Source organism: Dendroctonus ponderosae, unplaced genomic scaffold (genome assembly GCF_020466585.1).
Source record: "Dendroctonus ponderosae isolate FM_Combo_2020 unplaced genomic scaffold, Dpon_F_20191213v2 Dpon_F_20191213_8, whole genome shotgun sequence".
Classification (NCBI taxonomy): domain Eukaryota; kingdom Metazoa; phylum Arthropoda; class Insecta; order Coleoptera; family Curculionidae; genus Dendroctonus; species Dendroctonus ponderosae.
The window spans coordinates 7,883,391-7,902,311 of record NW_026019016.1 but is presented as its reverse complement, the minus strand read 5'-3'; the positions used below and the strand labels follow the sequence as shown (position 1 = coordinate 7,902,311).

The 18,921-nt window shown below is 31.9% G+C and overlaps 2 protein-coding genes across 3 annotated transcripts in view; one reads left to right on the top strand and one right to left on the bottom strand.

Moving 5' to 3' along the window:
* LOC109534518 overlaps window positions 1-18,921 on the bottom strand; it is a 101,694-nt gene that overhangs the window by 11,719 nt on the left and 71,054 nt on the right. Inside the window, exon 2 of one of the 2 annotated variants that reach the window (XM_019900243.2) lies at window positions 12,304-12,335. The exons of the other annotated variant lie outside the window; for it this stretch is intronic. The gene's annotated coding sequence lies outside the window, so the exon portion shown is untranslated. The remainder of the gene's footprint in view (window positions 1-12,303; window positions 12,336-18,921) is intronic. 2 annotated transcript variants of the gene reach the window in all.
* On the top strand, window positions 310-2,632 carry LOC109534446. Its single transcript, XM_019900113.2, has 5 exons — window positions 310-785; window positions 849-1,429; window positions 1,504-1,603; window positions 1,669-1,758; window positions 1,914-2,632. Exons 1-5 carry the CDS (start codon window positions 609-611, stop codon window positions 2,079-2,081), a joined length of 1,116 nt encoding a protein of 371 aa, XP_019755672.2. The 5' UTR covers window positions 310-608; the 3' UTR covers window positions 2,082-2,632.

Below are 18,921 nucleotides of genomic sequence, written 5' to 3'. Positions count from 1 at the left end.
TTCGTTAAGAAAATGTTTACTGTTATCATTTCCTTTATATATTTTTTAAATATAAACCGTTACATAAAAAGAGTAACCTTCTAATATGCGGATATTTCAGTCTTTCTCTATTTTGGTTACAAATTAATCTTTTATGCCAATGACGGAACTTTTTTATGGCTTTCGCTGAATTTTTCAGTACATTTTTAAATCAAATCAAAGGGCATATGCATATTAAAACGAACTCTTGAAAATTACCTTCTGAACCCGTCCTTAAAATATGTTGACTTCATTTGCAACACCTTGCATATGTTCTCAATTTTTTGTTCAAATTAGATCCTTTTTTTCTAAATGCCTTGCTGGTCATTTGCAATAACTGAAAAATTAATTTTAAAGTTTTGTTCGTTCTTCGTTCATCTTTCTGTCTATTATTTATGGCATCATCAAGTACAAAGTGGTAGCTGAAGTCACAATGCCTCTTTTAATATAAAGCCGAGCTAGTGATCTGTTCTAAAATGAACAAAGCTGCCTGTGATTTACATAGAAATCGCTGTTTAAGTGACAATCAAATATTCACCGGGTGAATATAAAAGTCGGTGAAGCGTTTTTCCTGTCCAGATGTGTTGAAAATGTATGCCACTTCACGAGCGAAGCCTTTTTATTGGGCTTTAATGCTTCTTAATTTACTTCTATGGTATCCGATGAGAAACGGAAAGTCGTATATGAAAATATTCATCAGTTTGTCGATTTTATTGAGAACGATATCACTTCTGTCCTTCTCGGGAACATTGGCTCATCTGATCCTGGTAAAAAAGAGTAAGTTGTGCCTATGAAACTTTAGAAGAAACGTAGAGAACTGGAAGTATGAGTATTTTTCAGATGGAACGAACATTGATATTAGCGAAGATATTGGCGATATATTCGGCTTTGTCGGTTGTATGTCAGTTAGCATAAATTTTTCAATTTATCATGGAAGTTGGTCTAGATTCTTCAACAACTTGCTCAACTTTGGACAATTTGGAGAACCACCGGGTTATAAAAAAATCGTTAAAAGAGGAAACATGATTTCCTTAGTGTGTATTATCTACACATTTCCAGGCATGTTATGGTACTGTTTACTTTCCTACATGCAGGTGCCGCATTGCAAGGAAATGAATGTGAAAATGGGCCTCAATGAACCATGTGGAATGATAAATCCTACTTGGCTGCCCGTCAAAGAAATGGACAAATCACATTTTAAATTAGTTTACATATTTCAAGCTGTAGGCATTTTTGTGTATCTTCCGTCTACTTTGGTTATTAGCAGCATTCCACTGGAAGCTGTGGAAATTATTGTGGCTCGATTGAACCATTTGAAGGGACTTTTTCGCGACGCTTTCAAATCTGAGGATCCGAAAATTTGTTCAAAACAGTTATCCTACTGCATCCGCTACCACCAAGACATCATCAAGTATGTCTAATCGTTTAATAAATTGCCCAATTACTTAAAAATCTAAAAATTCTTTGTGGTTACTACATTTGTAGAGTCTCTCAAGAATTAAGTGGTCTGGTTAAGCCAACTATGGGAAGCTTATTCCTAACAGCAGCCATTGTTATCGGGTCATTAGGCAGTCAGATACTCAAGGTGGTTAATTAAAATTAGTTAATTTTAAACTAAAATACAAATTATTTTATGATACTAAAACGCAGGCATCTACACCAAAAGCCATCTCTTTTATCATGGGATATATACTGACCGTGTTTATAGGATGTCATGCTGGGCAAAGACTGATTGATGAGGTAACGTTATTACAAGTTGTTAGCGATCCAAATCAAAGCCATGTTCATTAACATTTGGTTATTGGTAGTAATGCAGTGCAACGCCAATTTCAATTTTACTACTATTTCCATTGATGAGCTTTAAATTATTGCATAACATAAGCAGAGCATTTTAGAGCCTAGACCTGGCAAAATATGTGTACGACACCAGATGGTATGAGATGGAGCCCAAAGTGAGGAAAGATATTGTATTCATTCTGAAAAGATGTCAAAAACCCATCACTTTGGGTGCACCACCTTCAATGGGTTCAGCTGGATATTTACTATTTTTTATTGTAAGCTGAGAGGATATTATTATCATAACTACTGATAATTTCTCAAATATGTTTCAGCTGATTAAAACATCGTACACCTACCTGACGCTTCTTAATGAGCTGGAGTAGTTGACGCCATTAAACTGATCAAGGAGAATTTATGCTGATAGAGTCTTTTTATTTTAAAAATTATGCTTTTATCTTTAATATTTAGCTAACCGCGAGCAAAAATCTAGTAGAGCATTAATCTTCTTATGAAAACTATGCGACAGCAAATCGACACATTTTCGCATGTAGTTATTGCAATTCCTATAACCTAAACAATTCTAACGTAGTATTAAAACAAGACCTACGTTTGAAATTAAAATTAAATTCAGAAGAACAAACTCTAAAATAACAATAAAAAACAGGATGGTKATTTTCGCCAAAATGTGTGCGTTACWAATCCTTGAACTTCTTTCGRCGACCGACTACAAAATYATACCTAAAAATGGGAAACATGCTGYAGAAWTATTTTAATATGGATAATTTCGARTATCGCATATATTTAAAGTTATACGAAGCGATTAGTAACTGGTAAAATTTATGAGGGRTTCTGACTGTTACATACAAAAAMAATATAKTTCTCCGATTCTAAGTSYCTTSGGTTTTTTTATTSCTTAAAGAATKTATCWAAAGAAAAAWTTCTAYTAAAAAATCTAWACTAAAATATCACGAAGATGTACSTTTTACTGMAATTAAWARCTGTAGSTTTTTTCACTTYTGTAGCTAAATTAGATTTYCCACTCAMCTTTWAAAAAAWTATTTATCGAGACAGATGGAAATAGAATTGAGAATTTTATATAGTGTCTGTTTTAGTTTTTACAGTTGGTGTTGGTATTGGACATTSTAAACATCATGGAAGCTGCAAATCGARCAGCAGAATTACCAAAARAGTTTTTATTCTGTTAAAGTWATTTTTTCAATTCAAAATTTACAGTCGAGTTGACCCWTAAATTATTTTGTTTAAAACCCTCYCTCTTGGGTATTTCAACTGAAAAYTGTAGCATTTTGAAAGGGCAAAAGTTYCTCACCGCATTTAGTACGAATTGATAATAAGTGTTCTTATTTCTCAATTAAGAGCGAATACTTATACGCTTTATACAAATTRTTAWWATTATTAATGTATTTCTCTATTATCTTTTCACTCTATATCAATTGGCAATAAAAGAGGTGACGAAATYTTATCTTTCCAAASGACACAAMAWTTGGGGACAGGACACCCAARAAAATCGTTTGGAAAACCAAAAAAACCAAAGAAAATGGTTTGAAAAGTCCTTYATGGGTTAATYCRCCKCAACAARTTCAKTCTGAACTTGYCTAAATTCGWTGAAATAAAGATTTTCTTTCAAGAGACTAATRAAGTCATTATAAKGAATCTSAAAAAGCATTYGTAAATCATAAAGGCAAAAATGTTGTCACAAGAAATTTTAATTATTTTGTTTTTTTCTTATCTCCCGATAAAATAGTGTAACACTGTGTTTTCTTAGTCTTTGTGCATTTGCTGTAGTTTTGCCAAATACAGCTGATATGTCCAAACAATTTTCTAGCTTCTTCAATGTCTTAATTAGCATCAATTCACTGGAACGAAACGAAAACAATTAGGCACAGTCATTGCAAGAAGCAAGTTTATTATAATAAATCCCGATTAACATTCTGTTAGTATTGATATAAGTAGAATAATAATATAATACAACATAAGTAGAATCGGATCTTGGTGTACCTACCGCTTTGCTCTTGTTATCCTTCTTAATTTTATCAAACATTATTTTCCGCTAAAGAAAACTTAGCAAAAGAAACAACAGCGTTGATAGTATTCATTAAGCACATTACCACAAATGTTTTTAATTGGGTAATTTAGGACCGAGCCAATTATTCGAATCATTTATAAATTCTAAAATTAGATCAACGTGCTGAGTGGAAAGCAAGCCTTCACGTACTCTTATAAAATGCTAAAACCTAAAATGTTTCTACAGCAGACTGACTACTTAGACTTCCTTCCTAATTAATTGCCAATAAAATATTAAAATTCCAGTTAAAACCTCACAATTATTCTGCTATAAGTGATTTCTTTGAAAATCGTTTATTAATATGGTAACTTCATTGCTTGCAGCAGGTATCCAATTAAATATTCACGCTTTACAGTAATAATGGCCCGGTATTTTGGAACACAGTGGATGAATTATCATGCTTTATGAACTCGCATTATTTAAAATACCGTATAATCCAACAAAAATGTGTAAATTTATGTAATTTCCAATTATAGATATATCATATTTAGCTAATGCACTTTGCATGAACAAATTGAGGTCATTTATAAAATGTGCAATTTTATAATATGAATTGGCTGTAATAAATGTACGCTTATTGGCATCTGGCAATAGCACGGAAAATAGATATTTTAAACGTATTTCCGTAGTTTTAATGGCAATCAAACTATATGCTTCAATATGTGTGAGTTTCATCGGCTTTGTTATAATGCATAAGTAATGGAAATTGCATTTTAGCAGATAATTCAACGGAAAGTCTCTGAACGATCAACTTTTTCTACAATTTTAACATTTCAACTGTAAATTCTATTATGAATATATGAATGCATACCCACTCTTTCTTTAGATTCATACTCAATCAAGTTCTTGACAAGATATTTATTACAAACGAGATGGTTACCAAAACGCGATAACTTACAAAACCCATTGTCAAAATAACTGAATTCTAGATCTTTAATGCACCATAACAGTGCACCATCCCCTATGAGATTATCCTTCTTTGAAACCATCTTTTATAACAAATTCATTTTTTAACGTGTGATTTATTCTCAAACACGCTCATGTTATCTTTTTAAAAACTCAATCAAATTTAGCACCGTCGTTCTGATGATTTGCATGCAGATCGGCCCATAAGAAAGTAATAAAATATTCATCGTGTGAATATAAAGTTTCGGGACTCTTTTTCCGGGCACACATTTGTGGAAAATGTACGCCACAGCAAAAGATAAGCCATTTTATTCAGCTTTAATACTTCCTAATATATTCGGATCGTATCCGTTGAGTAATGTGAAAGCTTATAAAAGAATATCGTTCAAGTTTGTCTGCTTTATTGAAAATTACATCAGTTCTGGCTGGTTTAATACCCTTAGATTTTGCAACAAAAATGTTCGAGTAAAAAAAGATACGTGAATAATTTAAGTTATTTTCTTACAGAGAGAGATTTTCACCTAAAAATACATGATACGTTCTTCAGCTGAAATAGTTGAAGCTCATACCATATATAGAGGTTGTCCTCAAATAATGTTCAGTTTGCCCTGAGTGACTGCTCTGGGCAAACATTTTTTGTCCTACACGATATTTTGATGAAGATATGACAAATATAGTAGCAAATTTGATTGTTTCAACTACACTATAAATATTTACTTTGATAGGCAGTTTTTCGGCTCGTGATTTCAATCAATTGTGCACTTTTTGGATTAATACATTAGTATTGAAAAAGTAAAATATTAAAAAATATAAAATTGAGCAAAACTTGCTTAATAAATACTAACGCTTCAAAATCAAAGAATAAATATTTCAATGTATTTCAGTTATATCACATTTACCTATCGCAATTTGCATCAACAAATTGGGTCATTTATTATCGATGCTATTTCATAATACAAATTGCAATAACAGCCTGCTCATTGGTATCTGATTAATCATACATCACACACGAGTACAAGAATTAATTTTTAAGTAAATAGCAATTTATATATAAAATTTATCATCATATCAATCATAACAATTCAGGAATGTTAAATTTATTTAGTAACTTTCTTGCTTGAGATACGGCAACAGTAAAACGAAAATAAAATAGTTAGCACCCATCAAATTTTAAAAATGAACATGGCAAAATTATCTTAATAACTGTGGGCATACTTCTCACAGATTGGGAATTTTATTAGATAACAATCGTGATCATTTATTAGCAATTATTCAGTTAACTTCAATGTCAGAACTATTTCCAGCAATATATGACTTTAATAATAGAAGCAATTTTTGCCATAAAAATATATATAAATGATATATATAAATGAAAATATCAAAAATGTGATCGTTTTCTAAAGCACACATTTGCGCAATGTTATATCACAGTTTCAATGCCTACTTGTTTAAAATGGGCCGGCCAATAGCATAACATTTAGAAATAAAAAATAACATTAGGTGGGGAAACACGTATAAACAATAATAAAAATTGTGAATCACGCTTGATTAAACAGGCATAATTCAATCCTTAAGCTATCTGAACATAATTGAAAAAATGCGTGTAGATTGAAAATGGAGTAAAAAAACTGAAGGAGGATATAAAAAACATATTGTACTAGCGACTGATGATGAAGGTCAAATTTTGCAAAGTTTCGCATAGATAAGTTCTATATTGTTGACGCAAATTCATTTTTTTACAAACTGCTTGTTGGGTATTTCGCCTCAAAAATTTTTGTCTTCAAAAAAGAAAGAATTTCCTCACGTCTTTTATTTTATTTTTATTTTATCAATCTGTAATAAAAGACGTGAGTCAATTCTGTCTTTTTTAAAGACAAAAAGTTTTGCGGCGAAATACCCAACAAACAGTTTGTAAAAAAACGTTTCGCATGTTTCCTTCTGCATAATCAGGACATTTTGAAATCAACAATTTAAGAAGTCGAGGTCTAGAACCACCCAGCATTCTCTTTGTTTAAGAAATATTTATAATTTTTTTATTGTACTTTTGAACCAAGTATTTTTGATATTAAAATTAATCTAAATCGTTTTGAGCCAGTCACTAGAAGAAGTTTCACGTTTTGTGCTTTAATTTATTAGCTCATTTTAAATATCGACATTTTAATATTTTTAAATACGACTAACTATCGAGATTGTTTGACTGGTTGATTTGTGTGCCTCTTGCTTCCTGTTTACATTTCAATATACAATTACAAATACTGTTCAATTTAAAAGTTTTAATCTGTAATTTAACTAACACGAAACGTTTAAATCGAAAGCGGGTATTGCGGTTGGCACCAAATTTTTAGATTTTTTTGCATTTTGACAATTTTGCACCAGATTTCGACGAAGGAAACAATAGCCAGATATGAAATGCATTGATCATGCGGAAGTAAATTTGCGAAAGACTCACAAATAATGTTTTATAAAAAAGAAACATGAAAAACATAAGTATTCGCTGCCACTGTCCCGTCAGAACGTCTGCTATTTTATTAAATTACTTATGATTACTGCTATTCGAACAGGTCGACATCAGGTTTTTACCCCGTGACAGAAACTTAATTCCCTCAAAGGTATTTGCATAGTTTTAATAAATATCTCGAGCATATGCGAAGCTTAGACACCTTGTACTTATACAAATTAACTTTATTAAGGTGATAAAACAGGATGGCAGTCTTCCGAGGTAAATAATATTGCTCTACGAAGAAAGAATCTGCAGAATTTCTCATTACTTCTGACTATCTATCTCCTTTCCACAAAATATGTCGGTAATGCTCTGAAACATATATGGAAGATTTTCAGTTTTATTTCTTAATGGTCAGCCTTAAATATTACTTAATTAGAGCTATTTTCTATTTGCTTGGTTTGTTTTGCAAAATATGATGCTTTGTTTGAAGATCATAATTCAACTTCCATTATTGTAATTTAATAATACAGTGAAATAGTCGTCAATGTTTCTACTCATGTTACTCTAATGACAATAATAGTAATCACCGCTTAAACTTTAGATGATCGGCAGACCCTATTCACTTTCCTATTGAAGAAAGCTGGCGCCCCTGTGTGTTTTAATATTTCACTTTCAATTATATTGATTAAATAATTCTTCCAGCAAATAAACGGCTATTTAGATGCATGCATAACGCTATCACATATATTTTACATTATATTAACTGGTTGGACGAAAACTTTTAATCGATCTCTGATTCATCTTAGTGGGGAAGTAGGCCGATTTGAAGAGAGATTCTTGCTGCAGGCTAAGTTTCGACTCCTCCTGATTACGAGTTTATGTGCATTGCACCTGCTGCCAGGATTGTACTACGAAAAAGACAATGAATGCATTTTTAAGAAAATAATAAGTAAACAATTAAACACCATAAACTGACTTCACCATCTGTTACTAAAAATAAGGAAATTTGCAAATGATTTCGATACTGTCGGATTGTGTTCTATTAGCTTGCAACGAAGCGACTTAAAATCCTTTCATCATCGTGCAGGATTTAGCTGCTGCTTGATAAGACGTGATATGTATTAACGATTATAACATTGTATCTATAGAGCTTTTAAGCTTTGCATACATTATGCAGATAGGAACTGCTCTCCGCTTCTAAGTGTACACCAATTAAGCACTGGTACAGTTCGTTCAATTTGCTTCATATCTTTAAGTGGAATCGTTGTTTGTCCATTTCACTAAGTAACTGAAGATTCAACTCATGGCCTCTAATACGAAAATCTAGCTTCTGTACCTGTTTGTCTATATCTTTTTTGTATATATTTATATATTTCTAGTATCTGTTTGTCCGTTCAAAAACCTTAATTTCTGATGCCTCGAGTAAGTTGTTTTCCAATTACCCCAAAAAAAGTGAAAATATGCTATGTCAAACTTCAATGTTTCAATAATTAGTTCCTAGCGTGCATCTGGTAGATTCATCTCACTCCATCCCTGTTAACGGTACATTCATCTGATGAGTGAAAGTGAAGCCCAACAACAAAACACATTTTATTTACAATTAACTTGGCTTCTCTGAAGACGGCTTTCATGGCTCGACAGGAAAGCGATTAGGCAAATTTCGTTCGCATGGTTCACTTTTGATTTTTAAAGGCCAATGGCAACATCAACCTTACTCTCATCACATTTTCCAATTCATCAAATTGAAAATGGCATGATAATGCTCAATTGTATAATGATTAACAATGTTTCCCAGGAGTCACGAAGATACTTTATTTCAAATGTTGCGTCTTTTAATCAGGGAGAGTTTTTACTACTAAAGTTAAATCGTTTGTTCAACTGGTTCGATTCAGACTATCTATTTGTAGAAAAATGAAATTCCCACAGGACCGGAAGGATGTTGAAACGAATCAATTGGAATTGAAGTGGAGATCAATCAACATCGATGCAGTTTTGCATTTTTTATGCATGGTGGTCTTAGTCATGGCTATTTAATGTGCATTTTAATTGATTCTCTAAAACATTTGATCTAATGGTCACGTTCTTCTTATCAATCGCAATATTTAACTATACTATACTATGATTTTTTAAATTTCTAGATTGTGAATTGTTTAGTACTTAATGCACATACAGTTCATTAGGTGTGGACTTCATTTTCCGATTCTAATCCACATTGGTCTCATTTTGTAACGAAAAGTGGTCAGCCAGGTTTGTGCTTTAAAACGCAAGCGAATGAGCTTTCCTCCTCATAATTGGAATTCTTGCAGCGTTCAATGAAACACTGTTAGATTTCCTTGGTCAAAATTAAAATGCATCCAGTAAAAGTTTTAAAGTTTTGCCTTGGTGGGAATGATTGTCGCTTCTGGGTGCAAATAGACCATTGAACAAACTAATGGCTTCTAATGTACAATAGCTGACTAGCAATTAGAAACATGCTCTTACTTCAACATTAATACCGATAACATTGTCAAAACTTAGTGAAAACTAGCAAAATATCAAATGATCCCTTTGTGATTAATAGCTGTAGATGCTGATAACGTTTGTGGTAAATGTTCGTGATAGTGATAGCAGATAGCCAACGCAAAGAACTGCTTTCTCGACCATGTTAGATAGGCCGTTGACACGTGGTCGTGAAAGCCTTTCCTCGATTCATTGCCAATGCCAAAGGTCGGGCATTTTTTCGGTATCATTAAGAGATAGGCAGAATTTCGCAATGTAGGCGAAATTAGAATGGTAGAATTTGCCAAATTATTAAATGTGAGGTTGGTGCCTTAACATCTGCTCAACCGTAACTAAAGTTGAACACAGTTGAAAGTAATTTGGTATGTGTTTTACATCCAGTTTCATTTAAATGCAAAAGCACAGGATCGCTTGCTTTTGCATTGCAAACATTTTTTATCACGACTTTACGAAGTACACATAGATGGAGGGTTGAAGAAATATTGAATTTAGTTAGAACTTTCACGTCTACCTACTTCTGGATAATGTTGGTATAAAGTTTATTGACGTGGAGGACAAGCTATTGAAAGTATGGCATCGGTCAAATCGATGTACTATATGAAATAATTCGATATTAGTAAAATTATACTTTTTGTAAAAATAAATCTATGCCGATTTAGGTAATTATTGTATTCAATAGAAGTGTTTATTAGTTTTGCCAGAGAACGCAAATTACTTTCATAACAGTGTTACGGTTTTATCTGAAAAACAACATCAAATTTGCAGGAAACTGCGTAAAATGAGCAGTTCAACATCTTCATTAGAAGAAAATGTTTGTCATCATCGTCATCAAATATTTTCTTTTGTCATATTTCGTGCCTTTTATTATACATTATCTAAGCATGGAGTTGAAGTACTTTTTGAAGCTAACTGTTTATATGGAACAATAATGTGAACATTTTCAATAATCATGGATCATTTTTTTTAGACAAACAATTATAAACTTTATGAATTAAAAAGTTATCTCCGTTTTATAAAATACAGCTATCGCTTTTGCACTAGACTTTAAAAATCGAATTTTTACAATTTTGAAATTTGGCTATTATGTTTCGGCTGCAATTTTCTCAGAATGTTTTTTGTACATCTTCAGAAATAAAAATCTTACTCAAATAAATTGTTAAAATAATTTTATAATAATAATACAGAAACTAAATACATTTTGCACTTGAAAAAATAATTTACTCACGTTATAAAATGCAAATTCTCAGTGTCTTATATGTTATTTATATCCAAAAGTATGTGTGAGGTACATGTATTTGAAAAAAAAATTAGTAAACACCAGTTCCTATAAGTAAGTTGTTTTGTCATGCAATAGAACAACACTTTCTTTGATTAAAAAGAAACCAAACCCAAATAATTCCCACTAATCACATGTATTAAAACCTATTCTTCTTCATCGATCGATACTGTCCAAAACCTTGTCCACTATAAGTCACGATTCAAAATCAAACAACGCTCATGGAATTGTTTTTTCCTCTTAATAGCTATTCATTAAATTCCGTATTGTAATATTAACTACTACAAGATCCGTAAAAGACAAACAATAGATTCCATAAGACAATAGGATGCCACAATATGCCACATTAACATATCGCATAGCACTTTTATTGGCTTCTCGCAGAAAGTGAAAAGTAAAGTTCCCTTATCGGGAACAATCTTCGAATTTGTAGGCCAACTTGTATAACGAAGTAGAAAGAAAGTGAAGAAGCCGATTAATTTTATAACGTCATTGATTAAATGTTTAATTAATATCGCAAGACGTCGACGATCGAATTAACAAGTTTACCCTGTTTAATTGCTCTCTTAGCTAATAGGTCAAGAATTTTTAATGTGTTATTTTCAAATCTCCATTAAATTTGTGATATAATTTTATGTTAATTTTTAATTTGTTTCATTGGACATGCGCATATCAAAATCGTGTTAGTGATCTATAAAAACCAAGTGTATGTTAAACCGAATTTTTATTTTAAACAAAGCTGGTGCTCTCATAGAAGCGTTGAAGAACGGTTTAAGCGTTCTTCTTTTGAGAGATGTAATAATAATTGAAAAGAGAGATTTTTTCAACCGAGCCTTTAGAGAAAATCTTTTAAAAACTTTCGAAAATGCATATAATGTCAGGTGATCAAAATATAGCTATTCAAAAGCCTTATCAAGTTGAGTTTATCACTCATCAATAATCTTCAACCGTCTCCGAGTTTTTTCCTTTTACAATTTTTGCTTCTATTATTTTGGAGGCTAGAGAATTGCAGTAATTATCGAAAAAGACATAACGGCTGATCAGTTATTTCTCACTCTTTCTGAAATGTAATGTTCGTAAGCCGTTTAGAGGTTGATATTTTTACTTGTATTTCAGTACACAACCACCAACCAAAACATTATTGGTGGTGGCAAATTCTCGAAAGGGGCCATCAAGAAGGTCCATATTTTGCAAATTTTCTGCAAAAATTTATGATATGGGTACTCATATTCCTATTAATCTTACCAGCTGTCCATATACAAAACGAACCTTAAAAATTGAAAGAAGTTTGCTACTTACCAAATTGGTAAGGGCCCATCACCCATGCGAATCTGAAATTTGAAAACGTGATTTTACTTCGATTGTATTAGAAATCAGTCAGACCAATTATAATATTTTAAAGTTGGAAAACAAATTTTAATTAAAATACATACAATATAAATTATGTATATCTCGCAGTTGCTAAATAACACGAGAAAGTACGAAATGTCCATTCGAATTTTCCGCTTTAGATTGGCGCGCTTATCCCATTATAAGATATTTGAAAGTAATTTATAACTTAGATAAATTTGTCCCAAGCGCCATTAAACTCTTATTTTGCAAAATGCCTTAGAATTTGCTCCAATTGTGCAATATTTAAATGCACTGCTATAATTGAGTAAGAATTTAATATATTAAATTGCATTAATTACACACAACACAACTGTTTCTTAAGTGTATTATGGGCGCATTCTTGTTCAAAACCACTGATTCCTAGTGCATTCAGTCGCAGCTTTCTGAAGCATTTAAAAAAATATCAATCTGTTTTTTAAGTCTCATTACATATCAATAAATGTGTTAATCTTTGCTTTCAAATGCTAAAATACCAACTCTCAAGTTTAATAAATGCCGAATCATCTCTTCACAGTATTAAGCATTGTTCTGCAAGTAGCAATAAAAATCCAAATAAATCGCACTTTACAAGGTTTGTTGGGCTTAAAAATCCGATTTGCCTTTCTCCTAGCGGGCAGGTTAGAGGCAATTAATTAAATATATAAAGTTACGGCTTTTCATCATTATAAACTCCAATTAATCCTCCTTGTTACGACCTTGCTTAAGATGCCCATATACAAAACACTTTCTCCGGGTCAAGTTTACCTTCACACAACTTTTGGTTTTGTTGTCGTGTAGGGTGCGGTCCGATTAAAAACATTTCACTTTGCCTAGGGCTTTAAAAACCAATTTTATTTCGCAACTTTAAGATTTATTGGAAATGTTTTGTTGAATCTAAATTTCACTTATCTATGAAAGAACAACACAAAGTAACGGAGCATTTTAGGAATAACTTGTATTAGATGACATGTTGACCGCGTTTGATTCAGAAAGTTTTTGAAGGATATCGGTAGAATCTTTATCGTCCAGCGACTTTATTCAATATGGAAATGTTGTAACTGGATAGATTTTATTAAATGTCCCTTAATGCCATTTATTATATCGCGTTTTCTGGTAAAAGCAGTTGGCCTAAAGTTATTCTTTGGAATATTCAGCATTAAAACTTATCTGCAAAGATTGAGCGGCTGTCTTCGTGTGATTTTCAAGCGAACCAAAGGATAACAGATTATAATTTATTGCAATTGGAGGAAATATAGTTAGAACTGGAGTGGTTTCTGTATGCATATATTTTATTTTTTCATTCAATTCAACATACATACGATAATGTACTGTACAGGGCAGAAAGACCGATTGGGTCGATAGCCTTTTTCTGTAGGAAATAAAGATTATTTATATATATATGTACTGTACATGTTCAATTAGGTCCATAAAGTCTTTATTGAAACGGCTTTTAAAACCGACCGCGTTTTAATAACATGCTGCTTTAGTTATTGCAAAATAGTTATAAATTATTGCAAAGCTGAAATATATTCGCTTTAACTGTGCTTGTTGTTTACAAATGGCTTGCAATTATCCAGCATTCATTATGTAAGTTCATATGCTACGATATTAGCAGTTAACGCAGTTAACTATGTAACATAAAAAATATTAATGGCTAATTGGGAATGACTTCTTGAACCAAAGGTCATAAAATACACTTTAAGACGAAAGAACAGGGAGCTTTAGCGGTCCACACTTTTTTGCAGACCGTAAAATAACTTTCCCAGTTACTTTCTTCTGGTTAACAGTCACCATAAATTGTTGGTAACATTCAATTATCTTCGGCTGTATGACATTGATGGTATCGGGTCTTAAGAAAAACGATGATTCATTCAGACTACACTTATAGTGCTTTAAGCCATTTTAGAGAAAATATCGACAAAACTGCAATACAATTAAATCTTATTATAACTTATTAGCACAACTTCCAAAGTAAAACTGATTGTATCGCTGTTTAGCTTTAATTCTACCAAGAAATGTAGACCTAAATTGTTCTGGTAAATTTTGAACTTAACTAAGCGTGTTCGTACTGATGGAATAAAAAGCTTTTTAAAGGAGCTCCAAATAACCCAAAGTTTCTTTAATCGTCTCTCAACCTACTATTTCCATTAAGAAATCATTTTTAGCGGTATTGGCTTGAATATCCTGCTTATTCGTTTCTACATTCAAAAAGAGTCATTTATCTTCAGATTCAAAAGCCTTCCCTATTAATTGCCTCCAGCGGTCCTTTATGCAAAAACGTAACGTATTAAACACATTAAGCCTAGCTATTAACAATCTCATTAAAAAGTAACAAAATAAAAAGTGTGCATTCATCCTATTTACATATTGCAAATACCATTAACATTCCATTAGGTATTTAAGCGTGTGTTGCTTGAAGTTTTTAGTCATTAGATATTCGATTTTAGTATAATCTGGAATATTGAATAATTCAGACAAAGCAACTAACGCACTCAGTCCGAATAGTTTTCTACTCCATTATGTAAATGCAATGTTGCATATTAAGTTACTCTTATTAAAAGTTGTAATGTTTCCTCCTCCTCCTAGGGTAGGTAGTAGGAGCAATATCTTCTTGCTTGGTTTTTTTTTATTGGGGAACATTTTAAATCACAACTTTATAATCATCTTTATAGCATTTTCTTCGTTTCGTAGTAATTATTATAATATTTGTTCTCAGAACATATACAAGACGTGTCTTCGAAAATTGCACACGAAGCGTTTAACGTGATGCAGGCAATTAATATAATGAGTCTATATTAAATAGCATCTGGGCTGCAACATACACGTATTCTTTTTGCCTTTAAATATTGATAATGGTGAAATTATTGACAATTATTGCTGCTCCTTTATTTTTCCTGGTTGCTTTATTATGCTGGAGCCAGTGTAATTATCAAGTAGCTTAAGTACGGTACATATTTACTGGAATATACCGACCTGTTGGAATATGGGTACGAAACCTGCCAATTTTTCAGGGAAAATATAGTCTATTAGGCATTTTATTTGTTATTTCATATAAATAATGTTGCAATATGCAGGGCCACTCATTACACAAAATGTAATATTTAGAGCACATGAAAATTGTAAATAGAATGAGGAGAATTCATTTATTTCTCCAAATGTACCTAAACACATGTTCAATTATTTCCGTAATAGGAAGCTTAATTTTTCATTTAGTTTTAATCTATCTGTGTCTGTAGTTTGTTTTTTGTCCTCTTTTGCATTTTCGTCTCAACATTCTACTTTCTTGTGGATTATAAATGTTGATTGTCGTTACTTTGGAGTATTCGTTACCAACCAGAATGTTATCCAACAAACCTGTAGATGAACAAAAAATAAACCTTCTTTAAAAGTATACCAAACATTAAGGATTCATTTAAGACAAGCTGGTGCCCAACAGGATAATTTACCCCGATATTTTATGGTACATAAGATAATTTATTTGGAAAATGAAACTATTCAAAATGAGATCAATAAGTTTACTTCTTACTGCGAAGACCGAATTTCAGCTTGAAAAGCGTTTGATCATCGCGGAAAATTTCTTTTAATTAGTGGAAAAAGTTATTATAATATTAATGTGAATATGATGCCAATTTGTATGTTATCTGAAATTGTCCGCAACTTTTTCTTCCACTTCTTCCTCCTTTAAAATGGCTCTTTCTATCTATTATACAGACATTCTGTCTATTTCACTGTTATAGTGATTTTATGGCCACGACGACATTTTAATGATTGATTTTTGGTTTTCAGAATTAATTATAATAAATAATGAAACAATTACAACTAAAAATGTATTTCAGCAACAGTTTTGTACGTACTGCTGGTGTTATTGGTAATTTTAGATCCGGTGTACTTGAACCATTTCCAATTTCTAAATAATTCAGCATCAGTTTGTGGTTTTAGCATTCTCACGATGGCCGAGTCCCAAATAAATCCACAGTTACTTTGTCAATTTTAATTTAAATAGTAAACAACTGAAACTAGGTTTAACCATATTTGTAAATTGTGTAGATGGTTCCATTAATTCGCACGGGGCCACTTCTGATTTACTCCCACTTGATACAGAAAATGCTCTTGAACCACTACGTTATTTGACATAGAACAAAAAAATGCTTAATTTGGTAACTAACAATCTGTGCAAGATTCATGATATCGGGATTTTCCAGAGAACCATTTATTTATGGACATAAGTGCATAAAGCAAAAATATTTAGTTTGATCTATATTCGTATAATTACATAACATACTCTAAAGTATGTTAAAATCACAATATTCTCCTTACACATTAAGGTGTTTTATACTTTGGAGTATTAGTAATTGTTGTTTTCTTCTTCGATTATCTATTGAGTCCGCTGGAAAAAATGTATCCAAAATATTTGCATATTCTGATGAAACACTCTCGATACTTATAACATTTCATCAGCAAATTTCAGAAGGTTCAGCATGGTAGAACACTGACCTCATCATCACCATCATTACGTAAACTGTATAACGATGTTTGCTAGACAAATCCCAATTATTCGATGTCCATCGCTGGAACTATTCCCGTTGTCGGATAAATAGCACTAAACTTGCGTAACTTTCTACCCACCATCTACTCCAAAGCGCATAACAGAAGAGTATTACACTCGTCCCACCAGATCATCAAGATAAACCAATACCAAATCCTACGTGATTTACGTAAAAAAGATTCAGTGACCTGTTCAATTCGAATGCAAATATGGCACCGTTAGTGAGGAAGACTGTTAAGGAAAGACACGTCTTCGAGTAATGAGACGTAAGTGCCCCTTGAGATCTGCTAAAGAAAAGCGTGACATAATTAGGAAAACTGCACTCGTTAGTTTACAATAATTTAAGTTAGAATTGCAGGAAATAAGCTGGATATATGGTGATAGCTAGTGCGTGTACCAGTTAATTAAATGGAAAAGGAAGTAGTGTGCAGCATAAGCTGAAGAATGGCTAACATAAAGAAAAATATTCATTTATGTTAGGTCCCGTGTGGAAAAAAATTACAGAAAAAAAGATGAAATGGGAAACTTGTCGATTACAGCAAAATAATTACAAATTGTAGGCGGAGAAACAACTAGTGGGAACAGCGTAGAACTGTTCGTTCAAACTCAAAAACCAAACTCAAACCCAAAAAAACAAGCGTTAAATTAATTCCAGCTTTATTAGTAAATTATAAATTTAAGTTTTTCCAGTTTAAGTTTCCAGTAAATTATAAATTTAATAAAGTAGTTATCATAAATACGAAGCATCAGAAAAAAATTAAAGGACAGCATTCAATGAATCACAAAGGACCATATTAAAAATACGTACAAAACATCTTACTAATGTGCAAGTTTTTTAAGCTTCAAAAGTACCAAACAGTATCACTCAATTGCTATAAACAGTTTGCTCAAAATATGCTTCTGGTAGCAACGTAATAGTTATCTAAGAAAAGACGAAACAGGTAAAGCTTTATCCATTTAATTAAATCCTCGTTAAGCTCGACCGCGCCCATCGTTACTACTTCCTAGTTGACACAACATTCCATTGAGAGAATAAAAGAGTTTGAATTTGAATTGACCTTCATCCTACCATGGCTGATTTATACAGGGTGAGGAAATGAGCCATTAAGAATTGCACTGTGCACGAAACATAATTTTCGTGTTCAAAATAGTATTTTCTGAGTATTTCGTAGAAATTTACTATTGGCAGCGATGTAACTTCGATTTTGCTTGGTATATACCCATATTCGAAGATTAACGAAAGCTGAAACCTGGTAGAAAATTATTCCATGTAATATACACAACCATTTTTGTATATATATTTTGCATTATATGAAGTTTTCTAAAGCGAATTGATCAGTATCCCAACATCCAGAAATAAATAAATGCTGTTTACATTTTGTATTAAACATGGTTCCGAATCACATAGCCACAACATATCAGATTTCCTTTCAAATGTTATTGACTTTTGATTGAATTTGATTAGCAAATAACGGCATGAATAGTCGGTATAGTGAATATATTTTCCCAAAACGAAATCCTTTCCGCCATATGAAAGTAGACGACAAATTAAATTTGGAATCGAACGTTTGGTGCTGGATTGTCAGCAAACGATTCTTGAAGCATTAATTTTTTGTAGCAAAATGCGTAATTTCAATTTATTCAAAATGGTTAGGCAAAATACTGTTCCATGTTCCAATTTTCACAAGATGCTAATTCCTATATACGAAATATTTTCTAATGCTTCTTAGATCAAACATCAGATCAAAAAAATTGAAAATAACCTTCTTAGGTTAAATTCAACATACATTTGAAAGCAGTTTTTGGAGCATCTAAAAGTAGTTTGGAGCGTATGTTTAAAAATCGTCATTTCATTCATTAATGCAAACAAACATTTAGGAAATTTGAGTGCAAATTTGAGGAAACATTTTGTATATGATCAGATGCTTATTCCTAGGACTCCGTTAATGTTTATTATTAAATTTTATAATATAATTTAGTAAAAAGCGAAAGACGTATTT